Raw genomic sequence first — 23022 nt, 5'->3', positions numbered from 1 at the left:
CCCTTCCCTGAGGGTCAAGATTCCATTCCCACAACCTATAAGCAGGCTCACAACCATCTGTAACTCCAGTCCCAGGGCATCCGTTGCCATCTTCTGGCCTCAGCAGGCACAGACATAACACTCAGGCAAACATTCACACACATAAAAATCTCAGAATACATTACTCATATATTCAGTGTCTCCAAACAAAATAGCACTGGGCTTACAGTGCTGCCAAGCTTCATGGTGTTTTAGTCACTGTTCTATTGCAGTGAACAGACATCATGACAAAGACAACTCTTATAAAAGAAAGCGTTTAGTTGGGAACTTGATTATGGTTTCAGAGGTGAGTCCGTTTACCTGGAAGCAGACAGGTAGGCATGACTGGGGAAGTAGCTGAGAGCTATACCTGAACCACAGGGAGCAGGCAGAGAGACTGGGCCTGACTTGGGCTTTTGAAACCTCAAGGCCAACCACCCAGTGACACACTTCCTCCAACAAGGCCACACATCCTAATCCTTCCAATTCTTCTAATCCTCCCTAAACGGTTCCACTTCCTGGTGACTAAGAATTCAAATATATGAGACTATGGGGGCAATTCTCATCCAAACAAGCAAACATGGCTAAATTCTTACTTAATTTTAAGCAGTAAAGGGACATCTAGAATATTAAAAATGCTGAAAATCAAACTGCTTCAAAGGAAAGTTGTGGTCAGCATTTTATAGCTGCAAAAAAGCTTCCTCACCTTCTGGATTCTTAAGGATGCCTCTCGCATATTATTAGAGTAAATAGTAACAGAAAAGGCATATTTATCGATATATTGAAACCAGGAGCTTTCAAATGAGGAGACAGAATAACTAAATCATGATCATCTGATATATGATGTAGTCAAATCCATGGTAATGAAACTAACATGACCCTTGGTTGGAGTATGAAGAGTTATCACCCAAGTCACAGAATGAGTAAGGAAACATATTAAGACCCTAAAATTTATATCCTATAAAGAGACAGTGAGATAAAATAGATTGTATTATAGCATCTAAGTAACATGCAAAATGTCATTTAAATGGCCAGTGTTTTCAAATGCATTTCTCTTTTAAAGTCTTGATTTTTCCTTTAACTCCTCTCTTTCAGATATTGAAAGAGTGCATTTTGTCACTCTGATGATTAAATTAGCAATTTAGATAAGTTTAGGAGTTTCTCTCCCCTTATTTTTGAGACTAGGTATAGATATGTAGATCAGGCTAGCCTCCAATTTGTAATCCTCATGCCTCAGCCTCCAGTGCTGGAACTACAGGTGTATCCCGTTTTAATAGCACCACTGAATAGAGTCTCTGTCTTTTGGGTGCTAAGTAATATGAAGTAGTTCTGGACCAAAAAAAGTCAGTTTGTGAGTGTTGTCTGTCAAGTATGACAATAACAGGGATCATCAGGAAGTTCAAGAGCAGACACCTTTGATCTTTGATGCTTTCTGATTAAAACTAAGCATTGTACATCTTTCTAGGTAGTATTATTCTTAGTCTCCTAAGTTTGTTCCTTCTGAGAAATTAAGTGAAAACATTTTTAAAATCACGTCAGCCTGTTTAGACTGTAGATGTTAAAAAGCAATTTAAAATGAAAATAGATACTCTTGTGGCTTAGTGTCTTGGAAGGAGTTATCCTAACACCAGGTGGTCACCTCTTAGATTTGGTAGGAAGAAGCTACTGTTACTTAACATCATACTACACAGAAACAGTTTGTAAAAGAAGCTATACTAAATTATTCAGTTCTGGTAAAATGGTATTCCAGTCTTCTTTACAACCATTATAACTATGTACAAATGACTCTACTCCAGTTATTCCTGTAAGGTAACTTTTGACAGTTTAATTCTTAGTAACTTTCTTAGTTTCCTTCCTTTTAGAACTGAACATTTGATTTCTCAATTCTGTTTGCAATGCAGAAAATTATAATCAAATGTGACATGTCTATAAAAATAATTTTGTTTGACATAATAGACCATTATCTTCAGTGAACAGACATAAAACTGGCTTTCAATGTCAACTGATAATATTCTACAAATATTTTGGAATATGACTTTGGTTCACAAAAATATCCACAAAATGTTTGCATATGGAATGATCAAAGCATATAAAACATTTCCTATGTATGTAAATTGCAACTTCCTACTAGCAAACAAGTAACAATTGATAATAAATGCAATTCATTTTTGGATGTCAGTTCACATTGTCAAGAAGTCATGTAATAATAATAAATACATATTCTACCTGCTCCTTGAACCCTGAGTTTTGCACACCAGAGGTTTAATTTTCAAGTGTTGAACTCTAATCATTGCATTTTATGAAACACTGAGGACAGGTCTCCAAATTATTTTAAAGAAATTTGCATAGTAATGAGACTTTTTTTAGTAATCTGGCAAGATTTGCAAACTTTCACTTAATTCTGAAATCGTATATGGTAGTTTGTGAATGTTAGATGTGTTGATGGAAGGGAAGCTTTGGAAATTCTCAGTAAGTTGAGAAGAACTTCCTGGGTCATCTGTTTATGACTTGCTGCTCCTGGAGCCATCAAGGTGGCTCAACTAATAAAAGCACTTACTACATAAGCCTAAGGATCTGAGTCTATTCTCTAGATCCCATGATGTAAAGGGAGTTACCAGCTATACAAAGTTGTCCTGGCTTTGGTATGAATACACACACATGGTAAAATAAAAAAGAATGCTGCTCCTTGGGCTGGGAAAGTCCCCCCCCCTCACACACACACACACACACACACACACACACACACACACTGATAATAAAAAGGAACTGCAAGTACAAGCGTGTGAATCTGGAGCACCCACTTTAAAAAAGCTGGGGTTAGTAGTAGCACTTACCATTAACCAAGGAAATGGAAATGAGATCCCTGGGGCTTGATGACCCATCTAATCTAGCCAATTAGCAAGTTACAGGTTTAGTGAGAGACCATGTCTCAAAAAACAAGATGAAGGCAGGTACAGTGGTATTCATCTCTAATTCCAGTACTTGAGAGGCAGGGGAAGGAGGACCTCTGAGCTCAAGGTCAACCTCATTCACATACCAAGCTAGTCAGGGCTACAAAGACCTTGTATCTAAGTAAGCAAATAAAAATCTAAATACCAGTAACTAAGAAGTATAGGATTTGTGGCTATCAGAAAGACCCAAAAGTGAACAGATGAAGTTATACTAAGAAGATACATACCAAATGTGTTGATATAAATATTTCGTGCCCCCTACATAAATAGTACAAATTTAATTAGAATGTAAACAGGGTATGCTTTGATTATAGATAATTTGACTACAAAATATAACAGCTCTGACACAAGTTTTAGAGCATATAAAGTAACTAGCAATGAAGGTGAGTCCCATGGGAACAGTGATAGACAATAAATATATAAAAGAACAAAATGTGATTGAATGTAATGGATTTATATCAATAATCATGGACATTTTAATAGACTGACAAACTTTAAATACACATTAGATACTTACAAAATCATTAAGGCAACAAAGTAAAGCCCAGAATACCAAAGACTATCATACAGAATTTAGGCAACTGTCTAATTCATCTATGATGCCAGACATGGTGGCATACACCAAAAATCCCAGCACTAGAAAAGAGTTCAAGGCCAGCCTGAGGTACATAGCAAGACCCTATATTAAAAAAAAAATTTAATTGCCTATTAACACATTACAAAAATTCTATATGCACGTGTTTGAAATGAAACTCCTAGAACATTAAATCGTGTTGAAAATAAAGAGTGCTTCTATAAATGTAAACATTCCTTAAACTAAAACTGAACCCATTAAATTCAAGGTTTTTTTTATGTGTAGTTATCACTGTATATGCAAACTACATGTTAATTATAAAGTGTCTCTGAACACAAAAGTTTCTGCTCCAAATGGCAAGCATATTTATCTTTGTTTTCAAGCAGCTCTGAGGATGTCTAGCACATAATGCGATCAATAGGTTTTTATTTTGAGATTTTATTTTTGTAAAGTATGTGTGATTAAGGGTTTGTATATGTGAGTGTAATTCCCACAGAAGCCAGAAGATGGCATCAGAGACTCTGGACCTGAAGTTACATGACAACCATGAGTGCTGATAACTAAATGTGGTCCTCTCTAAGGGCAGCAGTGCTCAGTCACTGCATCCAATCTGAAAAATAATGTTTAGCTTGCAGGGTAACGATGTGTTCATCTGAAAAAAAGTGTGGCGACTGGCCTAAATTTGGTTATCTCAAGGTTAATACAAACACAAAAGGACCCAAATGAGGACCTCACTTACAAATTGCCCACTGCCTCCGGGTCCTATCCCAGACTATAAATTGCCCTTTGAGACCTGTGGTCCCCTAAGATGATCTTTGTTAGCAACCGAAAAGCTCTGCTGAGTTTCCAAGTGAATTTTTAAAATTTTTTCTTTATCCAAATGAATTTTTTTCCTTATCTTACTCCGTGTACTGGAGTCATTGGCATTTGAGGATAGCAATCTAGACTGGTTAGCTAACACTAGTGGGAATTCTATTTAAAGGGGAAAAACACAGGCAGACTGAGAGGTAACACTACTTAGGGCCTTCAGAAAACAAGTCGTTATTTATGATCTTTTTACATCTGACATCGCAGGACAGTTAGGCTAAAACGCAAAACCCTGCCTGTACACTTAGTAATGCTGATTTGTAATTGCCACTTTTCTGCTTGTAAAGATCCTTACAACTACTCTTTCTTCAGAGCATTCACTCACATACAGCCCAGAATAAATTTTTATGAGACAGGTAGCCCTGGTTAGCCCAGAGCATGTTAAAGACTCCAGGGCTGACCCCAAACTCAGGGCAAAACCTTAGCCTGCCGTGTGCTGTAATTTCATGAATGAGTCGCTATGCCCAGCTTTTAATACGCCTGGGGGCGCGCGGAGGGCGGGTGCTGGGAGAGGAGGGACTGGAACCCAGGAGCTTGTTAAGTGGTAAAATGCTATGCGAGCATTTTACTACTTAAGTAGGTCTCAATCAGTCCGTTTTCTTAAATCACCACACACATTTAATAGCTGTAAAGGAAAAACCACAACGGTGTAGATGAAGACAACGGACTCTGCGTCCTAAATGTGTGAACTGGACCTCCCAGTTCTCTGTAGGTTAAGTCTAAAGTGTTTCAAAACATTTGCCACGGAAAGTCAGAGCCGGCGCGTGCAAGGAAGGCCCTCTACTATTGCGCTCTGCCCCTGGCTCTGAAACCGAGTCGTCGTTCAGGTCAGGCCGTTACCCACCATCTCCAAAGGTTCTCCGCTCCAGTGGACGCTTCCGTCAGTCTCACACTGACCGCTTTCCCCGCTATTACCCACTTCCGGCGTAGAGCCGGGAGGCCCGGAATCCCCTGCTGCGCATGCGCATCGCTCTCATCCGCTCAGAAGTGGCGAGCGTGATGACGTCACCGCCAGACTGGCTCGCAGAGAGACCGGCGGGAATTTTTCAAAATGGAAGCACCGAGGCGCCGCCCAAGCCTCAGGAGGTACCGGGGGTACCTTTCGGCGGCGGCGGCAGCGGCGGCGGCGGCATAGACAAGGCAGCCTGATGGGCGCCAAGACCCGCTGGCTGCTCGGAGCGCTGCCTCGGAGGGATTGCGAGACGGCCGAGTCCGCGGCGCCGGAGCCCCGGGAACATGGCGGCGTGCATCGGGGAGAGGATCGAGGTGAGGCGGGCAGACGCGGAGCGGGGAGGGGAGGTGGGGCGGCGAGCGCTGGGCAGGCCCGGCTGACGCGAGGCGGGCGCGGGCTGAGGGACACCCTGGCTAAGCGCTCACGGGTGCTCAGCGGGCACTTGTGTGCGGCGGGGGTGCTGCGGGCGGGCGGGCGGGCGGGCGGGCGGGCGGCGCTAGGGTAGGGCCGGGGTGTGGAGAGGCGGGCGGAGCGGCCCGCCCCTCGGAGCTCCCCCCCACCCCCGCCGTGGGGAGCCTGGTACCCAGCGGGTGTGTCTCCAGCTGTGAGCCCCGCCCGGTCTGCATCCCGCGGCGTCGGGTCCGCACTCCCGCCTCCACAGCCGCGCGCGGGGAGCTGCTCAGCCTGCTCCTCCCCAGGGATGGCGGTTACGATGGCGGGAGCGGCGGCGGGAGCCGGGTGGCCGGGAGGAGGGAACCGAACTAACCAGGTCATTAGAGGAGTCAGTCTTGATCCTCGCTGGAGCTCAGGAAGTCCCGCGGAGCATCAAGATGCCAAACACCCCAGACACCTGCATCATCGAGGTCTGCTGGCTGCTTGAACCTTGTCATATTTCCGCTCGGGCCCATTTTACCAGATTTGTTACAGTTCCTACCCAAGTTTCTTACTTTGTAGTTCTGCGAGTCATCATGTATAATCTTAATTCTTTTTTAAGGACTTTAAGGTTGGAAATCTACTCGGTAAAGGATCATTTGCTGGCGTCTACAGAGCAGAGTCCATCCACACCGGCTTGGAAGTTGCAATCAAAATGGTAAGAACGCACTAGTGACCCTCTTTCCAGTATTTTGCAAGGTACTAGAGAGGCATGCTATTTAAAATGTCACGGTCTTTGTCTACTAGAGGCTGTACACACACAATGTGTGTGTGCTTGCGGGCCATTGCATAGCCAAAAGACAGTGTTGCTAAGTGAAGTTTTTATACATTAGCCATGTTCCAGAGACTAGTACATTTTGTTACTATGAATACTTAAAGGCAATTAGAAGACGTCAGAACAATTTATTTGTTTATTTATGTGTGGCCATAATAATCCAAACTACCATTATTGTCAAGCATGGTGTGGCATGCTTGTTATCACAGCTCTGAGGAGTTGGAAAAATGAAGATCAGAAGTTCAAAGCCAACCTCTTGTAACATAAACACACTGGACATACAGAAAATTCCTTCTTCTAGGTACAAGGGTTAAACATAGAGAAGAGTAAGTTGACTTCAAAGACATAAAAAGACTTCAGACAATTTTAGATTGATGTTTGGGCTTTTGTTTGGGCTTAGGGGTATAGAGTGTTGGCAGAGTGCTTTTCTAGCATGCGCAAGACCCTGGGTTCAAACCACAGGATCATTAAAATCAAATAAATCTGGCCTTTCTTATTTTTAGATAGATAAGAAAGCCATGTACAAAGCTGGAATGGTACAGAGAGTCCAAAATGAGGTGAAAATACATTGCCAGTTGAAACACCCTTCTATTTTGGAGGTAAGATACAAGGTGTTAGAAGTAGTTAAGAAAGCTGGATGTTTGTGTAATTGACTGAACTCTTTTTCTGTTTTAGCTTTATAATTATTTTGAAGATAACAATTACGTATACCTGGTATTAGAAATGTGCCATAATGGAGAAATGAACAGGTATCTAAAGAACCGAATGAAACCTTTCTCAGAAAGTGAAGGTAGGTGTCTTGAGGGGAGGTAAGAGTTTTTATCTTGGTAATTGCTTAGCTTTTGAAGGTGTTGTTTTGAAAATGTGCTCTTTTGTAATATTTAGTAAAACATTTGTTTTGTGTTTTGAGACAAGGTCTGTCTACTATGTAGCGCTTTCTGTCCTGGAACTCAATATATAGACCAGGCCGATCTTGAACTGACATAGGGACTCCTGTCTTTGCCTCCCAAGTGTTGGGATTAAAAGTGTATGCCACTACACCCGGGTGTGTGTGAGTGCGTGAGAATTTTAATTTACATTTTACCTGTATGTATGTCTGGTACCCAAGGAGTGCATAAAAAGGCTTTGTATCCTCTGGAACTTGACTGTGAGCCAACTTTGGGGTTTTGGGAATCAAGGTCCTCTGGAAGATCAGCCAAGACTTTTAACCACTGAGCAATCCTTTCAGCTTCAACAGTTTCTTTTTCTTCTTTTTTAAGCCATTCGTATGAGTGTGTGTCTATGGTGCATGCAAGTAGGTGCCCATGCCCATGGAGGGTTACCATGGATGCTGGGAATAGAACTTGAGTCCTCTGTAATAGCAGTGTGCACTTCAACAGCTGAACCATCTCTCCAGCCACAAATCAAACTATTCCAATTGTTATTTTATTAAATCATGTCTCCACAAAAGCTGGCATTTATATCATATCACAGAAGTAGAGAGAGGCATTTGTTAGCCTTCTGTTCTCCAAAACACATTTTCAGTTAAGTCATTGGTAACAATTTACTGTAAATGCTTTCAAATCTAGAAACTACTTATAATGTGTTTGATGACTAAAGTTTCCAAGTAAACATTGAGAGCACTCTGCTGGAACTCCTTTAGCTTATTGTTCAACTTTTAAAATCTTGGGGTGATTCAGACTCCCCAGGTAATACATCTTTACAGTGGAGACGTAAATGGACATAGTAACAAAGCTTTTCCAAATTAATATCTTTCTGTGAAATACAAAATGTGTTTCAACTCATCCCCCCATTTTTCCAAATCAGATTAAGGTCCATATATTGTCAAACTACTGGTTTTTTCCCCCTTTCAAGCTATGACTGATTTTGATATTGTAGATAGAGCTAAGGAATAAGGCTGCTAATTGTTTTTAGTATTCATTATTCATTTGTGTGTTATGTGGTGTTATGGTCAGAGATCAGCTCTGAGGAGTTGGCTCTCTCCTTGAGGAGAAAGCTCAAATAACCAATAAACATAAAAATCACAGACCAAATAGTCCTGAGGGTGCTAACCAAAACAGTGAAGGACCATTTTTACACACTGAAATTGATGTTAATAGGGAATATATGAAAATATAGCCTTTTAAAAAGGCATGAAACTGACACATTTTCACATACACACTGTGAACTGATATAAAATTTGGTTTCCCTTAGTGTATAAGTTGGAAAAAGCAAAGATTACAAGGTGTGCCTAGTTAGAGTAATATTTTAGTTGGTCAGTCTAAGCTAGGTTTTATCATGTATTCTAAACACTGGATTTTCTGTAACTTTTGAGTTAAGTTCTTTTTTGTTTTCATATATATGTGTAGAAAAAGAACACACACAAAAAATAAGTGTGCACAAGAATGTTAATTCCTATATTATTTGTAATCTTGAAATGTCAGAGATTATATAAATTTTAAACAGCAATTAAATAAAATAAAGATCTGTTAGAGAAATAACTAACATGTACACTGAAGAAAGGTAATGAAACAGCTTTTATACCATTTTTTATATCTTAAAGACATTTATTATAATGTATATGCAGCTTTAAATATATGTAAACATGCAGAAAAGTATTAAGAAATGTATTAAATGTTTACAGTGGAGTCTGTGTGTAAAGTTCTTGCTACACAAGTGTGAGAACTGGAATTTGGTCCCCAGCATCCATGAAAATGCTTGGATGGATGTGGCAGCCTGCTTATCATACTTGGCACTCAGGAACTAAAACTAAGATTTGCCCTAGCAGCTGACATATTTATGAGTTTTTCATGATTTAAAAAACTTTCCTTTGAGATTTATTTATTCGTGTATTTGTGTGTGAGTGTTCTGTCTTGGTGCTCACCAGAAGGAAGAATCTGATCCCATTACAGATGGTTATAGTATCCCATGTGGTTGTTGGGCGTTAACTCAGGGCTTTGGAAGAGCAGTCAGATGTTCTTCACCACTGCGCCGTTTCCCCAGCCCCTCAATGATTTCCTTAACTTTTATGGATATCTGGTTACCCTAGCTACCCTACACACTGTGAACTGATAGAAAATTTGGTTTCCCTTAGTGTATAAGTTGGAAAAAGCAAAGATTAGAAGGTGTGCCTAGTTAGAGTAATATTTTAGTTGGTCAGTCTAAGCTAGGTTTTATCATGTATTCTAAACACTGGATTTTCTGTAACTTTTGAATTGTTAAGTTCTTTTTTTGTTCATCTTCACAGCGAGGCAATTCATGCATCAGATCATCACAGGAATGTTGTATCTTCATTCTCATGGCATATTACATCGGGACCTCACACTCTCTAACATCTTACTTACACGTAATATGAACATAAAAATTGCTGACTTTGGACTGGCAACACAATTGAAAATGCCACATGAAAAGCACTACACACTCTGCGGAACTCCTAATTATATTTCACCAGAAATTGCAACTCGAAGTGCACATGGACTTGAATCTGATATTTGGTCATTGGGCTGTATGTTTTATACATTGCTTATTGGAAGACCACCTTTTGACACTGATACAGTCAAGAACACATTGAATAAAGTAGTCTTGGCAGATTATGAAATGCCAACCTTTTTGTCACGAGAGGCTCAGGACCTTATCCACCAGTTACTTCGTAGAAATCCTGCAGATCGGTTAAGTCTGTCTTCTGTGTTGGACCATCCTTTCATGTCACGGAATCCTTCAACAAAGAGTAAAGACTTGGGGACTGTAGAGGATTCGATGGATAGTGGGCATGCCACAATTTCCACAACACTTACAGCTTCTTCCAGTACCAGTTTGAGTGGTAGCTTACTTGACAGAAGAAGACTTTTGATTGGTCAGTCACTTCCAAATAAAATTACTGTATTTCCAAAAAATAAGAATTTAAGTGACTTTTCTTCAGGAGATGGAAGCAATTTTTGTACACACTGGGGAAACCCAGACCAAGAAACTAATAATAGGGGACGGGAAAGATTAATTGAAAATGCAGAAGGAAGGCCCCATTCTCGATACCTTCGAAGAGCTCATTCCTCTGATAGATCCAGCACTTCTAATCAGTCTCGAGCAAAAACATACTCAATAGAACGATGTCATTCAGTAGAAATGCTTTCAAAGCCCAGAAGATCCCTGGATGAAAATGAAGAGAGGTATTTACCCCAAAACAGCAATATCAATTTTTAACATCTTTAAAGACAAAACAGCCAATAGTTGTAGATCTTTTCAAAGATTTTAAGATGACCAAGTAGTGTAAGGATAATTCTTTCAAAGACATTTTGATGAACATTGTGTTAGCACAGATACAAAGCTGCATCCAAACAAAGTAGAGTTATAAAATAGAATAGAGTTAAAATTAGAATTACAATTTTGAGCCAGACACGATGACACATGTCTATATTCCTAGAACATGGGAGGGAGGCACTGGCAGAAGGATCATACAGCTGAATCCAGTCTGTGTGACAGCAAGTTCTAAGCTAGTCTTTTTTTCAAACCATGAAGGTCTCTTAAAAGTACATACAAGGCTGGTTAGAGCTCAGTGAAAGGAATAGTAGCTTAACATGCATAGTGCCCTCATATCAGTCCTCAGCATTGCAATTAAAAGTGAATATGTTCATAAATGTGTTTAAATATTTATATGTGTTATTTGGAGTAGATCTCTAGTGCAACATACCATTCATTGAGCAAGTCTGATCCCTAAAGACTAATAGTAACTGCATGTAGAAGGAAGCTGAGGCTGAATGAGGTGTAGCTGTGATACTGTTTCTGATATGAACACTAATTTTAGTGCTTAATTTGGTTTTTGTATGTGATCTTTTAATGTCTGAATTATACATTTCTAAAAGGATAGTAGACATATAGTGGTGCCATTAGGTGCCATGGCATTTTGGCATAAGAGTTTTAGAAACAGCTGTTTTCTGTAGTTATTCTAAAATTTCAGGTATTTAAATCTCTTCTAGGGTTTCTGCTTTAAAATGTTTAGGGCTGGGAATTCTGCTGTCATAGAACGCATATTCAGTGTGTACATATGTATGTACCCCTAGGTTCTATCCCCATTCCATCATTCCCCAATAATTGCTTTATGGGATTTTTTTTCCCCTCTTTAGTTCCAATCATCATTGTCTAGGAAAAACTCCTTTTCCATTTGCAGACCAGACGCCTCAGATGGAAATGGTACAGCAGTGGTTTGGGAATCTGCAAATGAATGGTAAGTTTTCACTGGAGCGTTTAATTAAAATTTAATGACCTGGAACCTGCCAAACACTGCAGCTTTCTGCTTATATCTAAGAAAACCCCAAACATTTAGGCAGCTGTCCCTAGGTCATTATTAAGAATGTGGAGATTAAGTGTCCCCCATTAATGAACAACACTCACAGAAGGTGGGTGGAAAATAGTGGTTGGAAAAGAGAAGAGGCAGCATCTGGAGGAGATCATCTTTCACCATTGTGTTGTGTTGTGTGGAGTATGAGATAATAGCTCTCATTAGGCAGAGTTGTTATGCCCTGTCAAGAGGAGTCTGTTTTCCTTCTCAAGAAATATGTATGGTTTTCAGAAGTCTAAGAGGGGTCTGACCATATATACTTATTAGTTTGTTTTTTAAACTACAAAACTGCCTTGCAGTCTTGTATTTACAGGTTATTTTTATTTAGTAATATGAGCTATTCTGAGATGGAGAAATAGCCTCTATGTAGGTATATATAGTCATTCTGCTCCAATTTTAAAGTATTTTAACTTGATAGAAAATAATTTCCCTTATATTGAGAATGTGAAGATAAGAAGCTTTACAAGTCATTTAAGATAAAATTGTGTTAAAAATTCAGAGAGTTTAATACTGAAAAACTAGAGTTCTATATAATTGATCATTTAAGGCCTTTAAAAAAAAAGCATCAGGACATGGTGGCCCATTCCTTTAATTACACAACTTGGGAGGCTGAGGCATACGGACCATGAATTCAAGACTAGCTAGGCTACATGAGTGAGACCTTGTCTCAAAAAAAGAAAAAGATAATTAAAATTTACCATAGAGAGTTTTATGTCATTTAATTATTTACTTAAGGCCCTTTTAGAAATGTGAACTGTAGGGGCTAGAGAGACGGCTCAGTGGTTAAGAGCATTTGTTGCTTTTCCCAGAGTATTCAAGTTCAGTTCCCAGTACCCTCACAGCCACTTGTAACTATCAGAGGATCTGATAGTCGGGCACTGCATGTACATAGTGCACATATATACAGAAAAGTACACATGCACAGGCACAAACAAAATTTTTTAAAAGTAAAGTCTGAAACCATGTGAAATATGAATATATAGAATTCTATAAGAGCTTTTAAATATACAGGTAAAGATACATTTGTAATAGGGATACTGAAGGTAGTGTTTTGCTTTTAGTTGCACATTTTCTAAGTAGAGATTGATAAACAATCCTTATATTAAAGAAAATTTGTATATTCTTTTCTCCTATAGACTGAGGATTCTTCTCAGAACCCCTTCTGATGAACATTGACTTGTTTTAGAATGAGTAAATTGGTTTTGCTTTGATTGAAAAATTGATTTCTCCAGGCAGTGGTGGCGCACACCTTTAATCCCAGCACTCGGGAGGCAGAAGCAGGAAGATCTCTGAGTTCAAGCATAGCCAGGGCTACACAGAGAAACCCTGTCTCAAAAAACCAAAGAAAGAAAGAAGAGAGAAAGAAAAATTGATTTCCTATTAGTGCATTCTTATAGCTGTAAGAATACTAAAAGTTATCCTTCAACCTGGTTTTAAATGTTCCTTTGATTACTTTTTATACTTTTTTAATTAAGAACTCATTTTCTTAATTGATTCATCTTTTAAAAAAACCATAACTTTATATATTTAAGATAAATAATAATGTTATAAGTAGTAAAACAGTTACCATGGAAGAAATTAGCATATCTGTCATCTCAGTGTAATTACACATTTCCCCCTTTGGCTACAATTTACTGATTTTAAGAGAATTCTAAGTATAATGTTTATAGTTGACTTTTCTATTGTTTAAAAAGTGCTATTTAGAGTCAGTGTGTAGTGCCTTTAATCCTAGCACATGGGAGACCAAGGCAGGCCCATCTGTTGAGCTCAAGGTCAGCCTGGTCTACATAGTAAGTTCCAGGACAGCCGGGGCTACATAGAAAGGCCCTGTCTTCAAACGTCAATCCCCCCCCACCAAAAAATGTTACTATAGTCAGCACATTATGTTCCATTTTACTAAACTGCTTTTTAAATATTTATTTTAGCTCATTTGGGAGAAACTAATGAGCACAACACTACTAGCCCGAGCAGAGATTTCCAGGGCTATCCAGATTCACGGGACATGTTAAGAAATGCTTGGACTGACACAAGAGCCAGCAAGAATGCTGATGCTTCTGCTAATGTTCATCCTGTAAACCAGCTCAGTACAACAAAGTACATGACAGCACATCATACTAACCCTGAGATTATGCAACAAGAGCTGGCCTTACATCCTCGTGCTGAACAAAGCAAGAATAGGAGTATGGAGTCAACATTGGGTCATCAGAAACCTTCCTTACGAAGCATTACATCTCCTTTGATTGCTCACAGATTGAAGCCAATCAGACAAAAAACCAAAAAGGCTGTGGTATGTTATTTTTTTCTAATTGACTATTTGATGTTTTCCTTGGAATACAATTCCTGAGTACTGTGATTGTGTCCTGCTGCCCTCTAGCTTTTGGGAATGGCAAGTTGCTTCTGATAGGTTTGTAACTTTTAATGGGCTTTTTAAATATATTCATTTTGATTTAGTGTTTGAGTATTTTACCTACATGTATGTATGGGTGTTACATGTTTGCCTGGTGCCGAGGGAGGCCAGAAAAGGGCACTAAGTTCCTTGGCATTGGAGTTACTGTCAGTTATAAGCAAACATGTGGATTATGGAAAATGAACTGCAAGAGTAACAGGTGCTCTTAACCACTGAACTGTCTCTCTAGTCCCTAAATTATAAAAGACAGTTAAATGGAAATATTTTAAGATAATACTGGCAACATGCTATGTGTTAAATACTTTATTTACACCTCCAGCTGGTGATTTTCTATATTTCATTTCATTTCAAATCAAAAGTAAGTTAGAAGGTACAACTTTTAAAAAAGAACAACTAAAATGAAAGTAATATGCGTTTCTGAGTTTAAAATTCAGTGAGCATATGTGAATATGAAATGGTTTCTTTGTAATTCTATCTTGATCGTGTTTGTTCTTGGTTTCCCGTGGCATCCAGTCTTGCCGTTGTTTGGCCCCATTGTTTTCAGAATCCTTGTCTCCACCCTACCTTCTGCTTGCTTTTTACTCACTGGTTAGCATTTCACACTTAATTACACATTCTCACCTTTATACCTTCTGGCTCACAACTGTACCCAAGTACAATCTCTGTTCTAGACTGCCAGAGTGAAGCAGCAGTTGGATTTTGTTATTTCTGCTATGGTTGGGTACTTTTCCCTCTTAAGTATTATGTGCCAGAAGTGTTCTTATAAAACAATTTATTGATTTTTCTGTTTCTCTAGGTAAGCATCCTAGATTCAGAGGAAGTATGTGTGGAGCTTCTAAGAGAATGTACATCTGAAGGACACGTGAAGGAAGTTCTTCAGATATCTAGCGACGGGACTATGGTAGCGTACCGATTTTATTCATTTGCGATTTTAGGTGTGACTAAACAGTCAACATTGAGTTCCTTTTACAATATGGTATTTAATCTGTATCTTTGGAATTCGCAAAGTGAAAAATAATTATTATTAAAACTAGTAATAAAATTAAAGTTTTATGTTAAAATACTTTATTACTTTTAGAAACTATTTTAATATTTTCCTAAATTAATGTTTAGCATAGAACCTTGTATACTTTTTGGTGACAAAGGATAATATTTGATGGCATATAATTATAAGTTTTATTTGTTTGTTTTTGTAATCAGATCACTGTTTATTACCCAAATGATGGAAGAGGCTTTCCTCTTGCTGATAAACCACCCTTGCCTACTGACAACATCAGCAGATATAGCTTTGACAATTTACCAGGTATGTACATTTTTAGGAGTTTTATTGCGAAAATAAATTTATATACACATAGATTCTGTATGTATTTTTATGGTAAGTTGTAACTACCTCACTTCAGTCTGGCTGCTGGTCATATTCATGTACTGGAAGATCTGGCATATCTTACTACTCCACTGTCTGCTGTTCATATATATTGCCACAAACCTCTTAAGTATTAGGAACATCAGAGCTATGTACTTTTGTCTAGTTATTGGTCTATCTAGAATCATCAAAAATTTCGGGAGGCAGAGGCAGGCGGATCTCTGTGAGTTCGAGGCCCGGCTGGACCAACAGCCTCCAAAACAACACAGAGAAACCCTGTCTCGTAAAAACCAAAAAAAAAAAAAAAAAAATTCAACATGGAGTATCTAGTTTTTCACACTTAAAATCACTGCAGTAGTATATAAAAATAATTTATAATTGTTGGTAACTGACTGTGCCCCTAGAAGCTATGATTTGGAGAAATAACTACTAAATAACACATCTTGGTTGAGGTGTCTTTCAAAAACAACAAGAAAGCTGTCTAATCTTTCTAGGAATTAGACTTCAGATAAAACTGTATGTTTAGTTGATTCTTTCTTCCTTAATACTAGATATATTTTTCTTCTGTAGAAAAATACTGGCGGAAATATCAGTATGCTTCCAGATTTATTCAGCTTGTGAGGTCTAAAACTCCGAAAATCACTTATTTTACAAGATATGCTAAATGTATTTTGATGGAGAATTCTCCTGGTGCTGATTTCGAGGTTTGGTTTTATGATGGTGAGTATACTACATGTGATCCAGTTTTTTATGGCTGTGTACCCCACATTTTATGTATAATATGTGAGATCTAGTCCTATTCTCTGCTTAGCTCTACATCAGTTCATAGCGTAAACTACATGAAAAACAAATTCCATATCTTACTTGAAACCCAAATGGACAGGTTAAACAGTCTCTGAGCATTCTCTGGAGTTGATTTGTCTTTAACTGTCTCTTCATAAAAGGTTCCCAATCACAGCACATGATTATAGCTATCCCTGCTATTCTGTATGAACTTTGTGTAGTCCGATCAGACACATGTTGATAAGGGAAAATGATGCCTTACATTTGTTGAATACTTGAAGTGCTGTTTTACAAATGATCAATAAATGATGTAAATAACTTTTCTGACAGCCATGTACTAGTATAATAATGAATTAAATATAGGAATAGTAAAATAACTGATAAAAGAATGGTTTTCTGAGCCGGGCATTGGTGGCGCACACCTTTAATCCCAGCACTCGGGAGGCAGAGACAGGTGGATCTCTGTGAGTTTGAGGCCAGCCTGGTCTACAGAGGTAGTTCAAGGATAGCCTCCAAAACAATACAGAGAAACCCTGTCTCGAAAAACCCAAAAAAAAAAAAAAAAAAAAAAAAAAAGAATGGTTTTCTGCTAATTTTCAGGAGCCAAAATACACAAAACAGAAGATTTAATTCACGTGATTGAAAAAACTGGTGAATCTTACACTTTAAAAAATGAAAGTGAAATTATGAGTTTGAAAGAGAAAATGAAAATATATATGGACCATGCTAATGAGGTAAGTACCTGTTTTTCATCCAGTTAACAGTCACATGGTAAAGCATGAACTGTTGACAGGAGGCATTCTTCTCTGTAACAGGGTCACCGTGTCTGCTTGGCACTGGAATCTGTAATCTCAGAAGAGGAAACGAGAAGCAGGAGCTCTTCATTCTTCCCAATAATTGTAGGAAGGTAAAAGCTTAACATCCCTAATTATGGCTAAAATGTTTAAGATACAATTTTGTCATTTCATTGTAAATGATACTGAAAATTTTGCACCATGGTGATACACTCCATAATCCTGACACCTACCAAGTAGAGGCCACCTACCTCAAAACAGTTACAGAAGCCATTGAGATGGTTCACTGGATAAAAGTGCTTATCATGCAAGCTTAACAACCTAAGCTTGATCCCTGAAACCGATATAAAACTGCTGAGAGAACTTACTCCAAAGGTCATGCATCGGCCTTCAGACACACTCTGGGGCATACATGTGCCCACATATCCACACCAGTCACACAGACATACATAGTAAATGAAATTTAAAAACTTAACTAGCCAGATGTGGTGGCACACACCTTTAATTTAGGCACCGAAGTGGCAGAGACAAGTGGATCTCTGAGTTCAAGTCCAGCCTGGTCTACATAATGGGACCCTTTGTTAGACATACACACAGACTAATTTTTAGTTCTCTATATATTGAAAAGCTTCAGGGAACTATAGCGAGACATTTCTCTTTCTTCAGAAAACCTGGTAATACTAATTCACCTAAAGCCTTATCACCACCTCCTGTGAACCCAAGCTACTCAAAGGGAGAGCAAGCATCACCGAGCAGATTGAGCATGAATACTGCGGCGTTTCCAACACAGGCACCAGTACACAATCCTTCTGTAAGTAAATATGTATTACATGGTGAGTGCCTGGTGCCCTTAGATAAAGTGAAGGTGTGGGTTGGGGGTACATCTCAGTTGTAGAATATATGCTGGATATGTGTCTATAGGTTAGATCCCACACAACCCAGAAAAATAAAACATCACCTACTGCCCGGGCCTCACTGAGCTACTTTGCCGTATGTCTGCTTTAATAAGCCAAAAGTCATTGCACACGCTATCAGCTGCTTCACAGCTCATGGTTCAGTAATTAAATAAATAAATGCACAAGTGTGTATGTGTTCACACATGTGTGTATTCTCTAACTTCAGCTATGAAAAATAACGGGAAAGCAATTTGCCAAAATGAAAACAAGTCATGATTTGGCCTTCCCTTTTTATTTTTATTTTGAATGTGTGGTTGCTTTTAATTTTAGAATTGTTGCTTTGAGAAAATTCTGTCTTAAAATCATGAAGCAGTCTCACTTTCACCAAAGCTTGCTTATGAATGTACTAAGGAAGCTCTTCCTCTCGCTTACTGTTTGTAGACTGCTACAGCTGAAGGACTTGGCCACACAGCCACTGCCACAGGAGCAAGTTTCTCTTCTTCAAGTCTTCCTAAATCAGCACAGCTTTTGAAATCTGTTTTTGTGAAAAATGTTGGTTGGGCTACACAGGTGAGACATTTCTGAAAAAAGATAATTACTCACTGTGGACCTCTTGATTTTTTTTTTTCATTAATTAAACTATTACCCAATAATACAAATTATTTTACCAAGTTCTCTTTCCTGGGAACTTTCTTAGTATAGTTTTGCATTGGTTTTATTCCTAAACGTTTTGCTTTTTAAAAATTGGTATATCAGAAAGCTGCTGATGTTGACATCAGGTTCCTACAATGTCAGTGATGTCATGATAAGGGTTTGCAGAGTAGAGGATGATGTCTAGGACATTTGAAATGGCAGAAACAAAATGTTGAATTAAAATTTACAAAATTTTATACCAGTGTATATACCTTTACATTGTGTTATCAGGAGATTTGAAGTGTAGAAATTTTGGAGTATGTCATATGTATTTTTACTTGACAATTAAGTAAAAATTCACTCTGGTATTTCATGGGGCCTGTTGACATTTGTTGAGTACTACTTCTTGTGTGTCCTGTGTTTCTCACATACATTGTCTAGTTTGTCCTAAAGTAATCTGGTAAAACTTAGCTAGCTGCCCTGTTAAAGACAGTAAGATTACAGTTTGTTATGGTAGATTGGTTTGCTTAGTCTTGCAGTGTGTGTGTGACTGTAGTCTGGAGTAAATACAGGACTGTTTGAGTCAGATGGCCATGTTGTTTCTCACCTGTATCACATGCATTTCCATTTGTAGTAGCACAAAGACAAATTTCAGTAGCTAAGAGATAACACAGGGAAGCTTTTGTCATTTCTTCAGTCCTATCTTGGGAAAAATACTATCTGAAAAAAACAAACTACTTAAATAACCTAGTAGATATTTGTGAGAAACCAAATTTTTTGAGAGTCATTTTAATATGATGCCTTGGCCACTAGAGGAATGATCTGAAGAGGAAAAAGAAAAAGCATATTTCCAGTGCTGAGATCATTACAAACCCAAATTTGTAGTTGAGACAGCTGTTTTGAAAGCTGTATTGGGTCTGGGTATATTAGCACATGCATAGAATTCTGTATTTAGGAGGTAGAAGAAGAGTAAAATCAATACCTGTCTGGGCTGTATAGTAAGTGAGACCCTGTCTTAAAAATAAAATGTGGCCTTTAATCCCAGGACTCTGGAGGCAGAGGCACATAGAGCTCTGTGAGTTCGAGGCCAGCCTACTCTACAGAGTGAGTTCCAAGACAGGCTCCAAAGCAATACAGAAAAACCCTGTCTCGAAAAGCCTGAAAGAAAAAGAAAAAGGGGGGGGGGGGGAATGAAATGTGGAGCTAGAGAGATGGCTCCATGACGAAGCTGCTCTTCCAGAGGACCCAAGTTTTATTCCTCCATAGCAGCTCACAGCTGTCTGTAACTCCAGTCCTAGGGGCTCTGACGCCCTCTTCTGGCCTCTTCAGGTTCTGTGAACAAGTTGCACAGAGATATAAGATGAAGGAAAAAACACTCATAGACATGAAAATAAAATAATTCAGTATGATTTGTGCCTTTAATTCTAGAATTCTTAAGGCAGAGGCAGGTAGATATCTGAGTCCATGGCCAGCTAGTGCTATATACTGAGACTCTAAAAGTGGTGTGTGGGGGGGTGGGGACCAAAACACTAAATGAATGAATAAAACGGTATAGAACACTTTTTAAGTAAGCCCTTAAAAACTGCAAGTTGTGCCGGGCAGTAGTGGTGCTCACCATTTAATTCCAGCACTTGGGAGGCAGAGGCAGGTGGATCTCTATGGAGGCCAGCCTGGTCTACAGAGCAAGTTCCAGGACAACCACAGCTACACCGAAAAACCCTATCTAGAAATCACCCTCCACCTCACCCCCGCCAAACAAACAAACCTCATTGTGTCTTGTGTGTAGTCATTTTCTATGCTTCTTGTTTTTCTAGCTAACTAGCGGAGCTGTGTGGGTTCAGTTTAATGATGGGTCACAGCTAGTTGTCCAAGCAGGAGTGTCTTCCATCAGTTACACGTCACCAGATGGTCAGACAACTAGGTAAGTTCTTAAAGCACTGGGTGGGAGTCAATGCTTACTCTCATTTTGCTTTCTTTGTACTTGGACATAAGTGGCTTGATAAGCTTAGGATTTTGACAATTTTTTATTTACACAATTAAATTTACATTTACATAATCAACTCAAGTGGTAGGGTTTCTTTTAATTTCATTGAATAACCCTGTTCAATGTCCTAATTAGGATGACTCTTCAGAATGGACTTATGAAAGTTAATTGATACGTATTTTTTCTTTTTTACTTAAAAGAACACGGGCCATGTATGGTGAATTCCAGCACTTGGGAGGCAGAGGCAGGTGATTCTCTTTTGAGTTCAAAGCCAGCCAGATCTACCTAAAGACATCCAAACTCAAAAAACAAACACAAAAAGACATGGAGGGCTGGCGAGATGGGTCAGTTGCCTAAGTACTTGCTTTGCAAGCAGAAGGACTTGATCAGAGCACCTGCTGAAAAAGGCAGGGCAGTGTGCGCTGACACACAGGCACTGGGGAGCTGGGGGCTAGAGCCTCATTAGTTAGCTCCCTGGCCACCCAATCTAGTCAGCTAGGTGAGCTTGAGGCTCAGTGAGAAACCCTGTCTGAAAGTGATTGAGGAAGGCATCTAACAGTGACCGCAGGCTGGATGTGATGGCACACAGTCCCTTAGCAGGAGGTGGAGATCATGCGTGGCTACATAGTGACCAACTGGATTATATGAGACCTGTCTCAAAAAAACTCTAAAGTAGCTAAATAAATGTGGTTATTTTTCTAAAATAAAAGTTATGTCCTATTTTTTGAAAGATTTTGGTTTTTTTGTTTTTGTTTTTTGAGACAGGGTTTCTCTGAAACAATCCTGGGTGTCCTGGAACTCATTCTGTAGACTTGGCTGGTTTGAAACTCAGAGATCCGCCTGCTTCTGCCTCCCAAGTATTAGGATTATAGGTGTGCACCACCACTGCCCAGCTTGAAAGACTTTTTAAAAACTTGTTTTTTTTTATGGTAGGTATTGAACCTTGTGAATGTATTTCAAGCCTTCTAACTGAACTGTACCACATAGCACTGACATTTTTGAAGGCAAACTACTAGTCCTAACAATATAAGTGCTGTCTCTGAGTGTTCAGCTAATCACAGATCAAAAAATATTTATAAAAAATGATTTGGCTGTACTGAGATACAAGCCTGTCAAAAACAAGTGTTGTGTTTTTGAAGAAAACAAATTGAGTGCACTTCATTTGATTTTAAAATCCTAGTAAGTGTATTGAATTCTTGAGATAACTTGTCATTAAAGGATTACTGAGAAATGTGCTTTTGAGTATTCCCTTAAAGTCCAAGTAATGAAGTCTGTTTTGTTTTGTTTCATTTAGGTATGGAGAAAATGAAAAATTGCCAGAATACATCAAACAGAAATTACAGTGTCTCTCTTCCATCCTTGTGATGTTTTCTAATCCAACTCCTAGTTTTCATTAATTAAAGTCCTTTCAGATGTCTTTATTTAATAAATGACTTCTTTGGTTAGCTTTCAAATAAAGTGAGGGTTTTTTTTTTAATTTACTATAACTTCAGAAAGCCTTTCTATTAAACAATTTTAGTCTTTATCATAAAAAATATATGCAAGAAAACAAAATAGAATAAAATTTTCATTATCAAATACAGTGGTTATAAAATAAACTAGGACATCTGATTTCGCTCAAAGTACTTAATTGCTCAAACTTTTTTTGCTCATGTTTGTATTGAACTAAATTGTGTGTGGTATATTTGTTTTTGTTGTTCTGTACTAGTAAGACACTGGGAATCATGGACAAAACATGCTATAGTTTTGAATATGTAAATAATGTACTTATAAGCAATATGTAAACATGTATATTTTGTATTTATTTTTGTAGCGCTTGTGTCTGATAAAATATTTCTATAAATACATTTTATAAAATAAACACATTGGTAAGTTTACTTTTTATTTATTAAATACTTGTTTTAAAATAGGTTACTACAAATTCTTAAATTTTGTTTGCTGTTTAGGAGGAGCCCCCTATTTTATTTTCTGAGACTGGCTTTAACCCACAGGCTGTCTTGTATCTTCTATCACTCCCATCTTCCCTCTGCTGGGAGTTCCTTCATTGCCCCAGGAGAGAAAAGGGTACTGGGCAGACAGACACGGAACCCAAAGTGGGCTCAGGGTGATAGAGAGACTGTGGCTGCTAGGCAGGCCTCAGAGAAAATGCTTCTCTGGGTAGAGGGAAGCTATTAACCTGCATAGGCCTCTCTGCTTTGCTAGGTGAAGAGGGAAGAACTTTGTTAGCAGCTCTTACTGTGCCTTTTATAGGCACCTTTTATAAGAAGTTTTATTTCACCCAG

At 38.7% G+C, this 23022-nt stretch overlaps 2 protein-coding genes across 5 annotated transcripts in view; one reads left to right on the top strand and one right to left on the bottom strand.

The window, feature by feature from the left end:
- Positions 1–5462: 5462 nt before the first annotated feature.
- Plk4 (polo like kinase 4) lies at positions 5463–22601 on the top strand. Of its 2 annotated transcripts, none has more exons than XM_005069683.4 (16): positions 5463–5676; positions 6357–6452; positions 7073–7168; positions 7245–7359; positions 9796–10711; positions 11666–11766; positions 13806–14167; positions 15084–15188; positions 15488–15590; positions 16221–16370; positions 17034–17167; positions 17249–17340; positions 17894–18038; positions 18565–18693; positions 20571–20677; positions 22035–22601. In XM_005069683.4, the coding sequence occupies exons 1-16, from the start codon at positions 5647–5649 to the stop codon at positions 22135–22137; spliced, it is 2784 nt and encodes a 927-aa protein (XP_005069740.1). In that variant the 5' UTR covers positions 5463–5646; the 3' UTR covers positions 22138–22601. The 2 variants fall into 2 exon arrangements, with proteins under 2 accessions (XP_005069740.1, XP_012968540.1); XM_013113086.3 differs by lacking the exon at positions 5463–5676 and adding an exon at positions 5976–6225.
- The window catches only part of Mfsd8 (major facilitator superfamily domain containing 8), a 48439-nt gene continuing 32108 nt past the window's right edge, over positions 6692–23022 (bottom strand). Inside the window, exons 13-15 of one of the 3 annotated variants that reach the window (XR_005880381.1) lie at positions 17176–17283; positions 10578–10691; positions 6692–10425 (exon numbers count right to left, since the gene is read on the bottom strand). The gene's annotated coding sequence lies outside the window, so the exon portion shown is untranslated. Of the gene's footprint in view, positions 10692–17175; positions 17284–23022 lie in introns of all 3 variants that reach the window. The other 2 variants (XR_001196452.3, XR_005880380.1) reach the window with 2 other exon arrangements.

The sequence above is a fragment of the Mesocricetus auratus genome, unplaced genomic scaffold (genome assembly GCF_017639785.1).
Source record: "Mesocricetus auratus isolate SY011 unplaced genomic scaffold, BCM_Maur_2.0 Super-Scaffold_100011, whole genome shotgun sequence".
In the NCBI taxonomy this organism is placed as follows: domain Eukaryota; kingdom Metazoa; phylum Chordata; class Mammalia; order Rodentia; family Cricetidae; genus Mesocricetus; species Mesocricetus auratus.
This window is presented reverse-complemented; position numbering and strand designations above follow the sequence as displayed.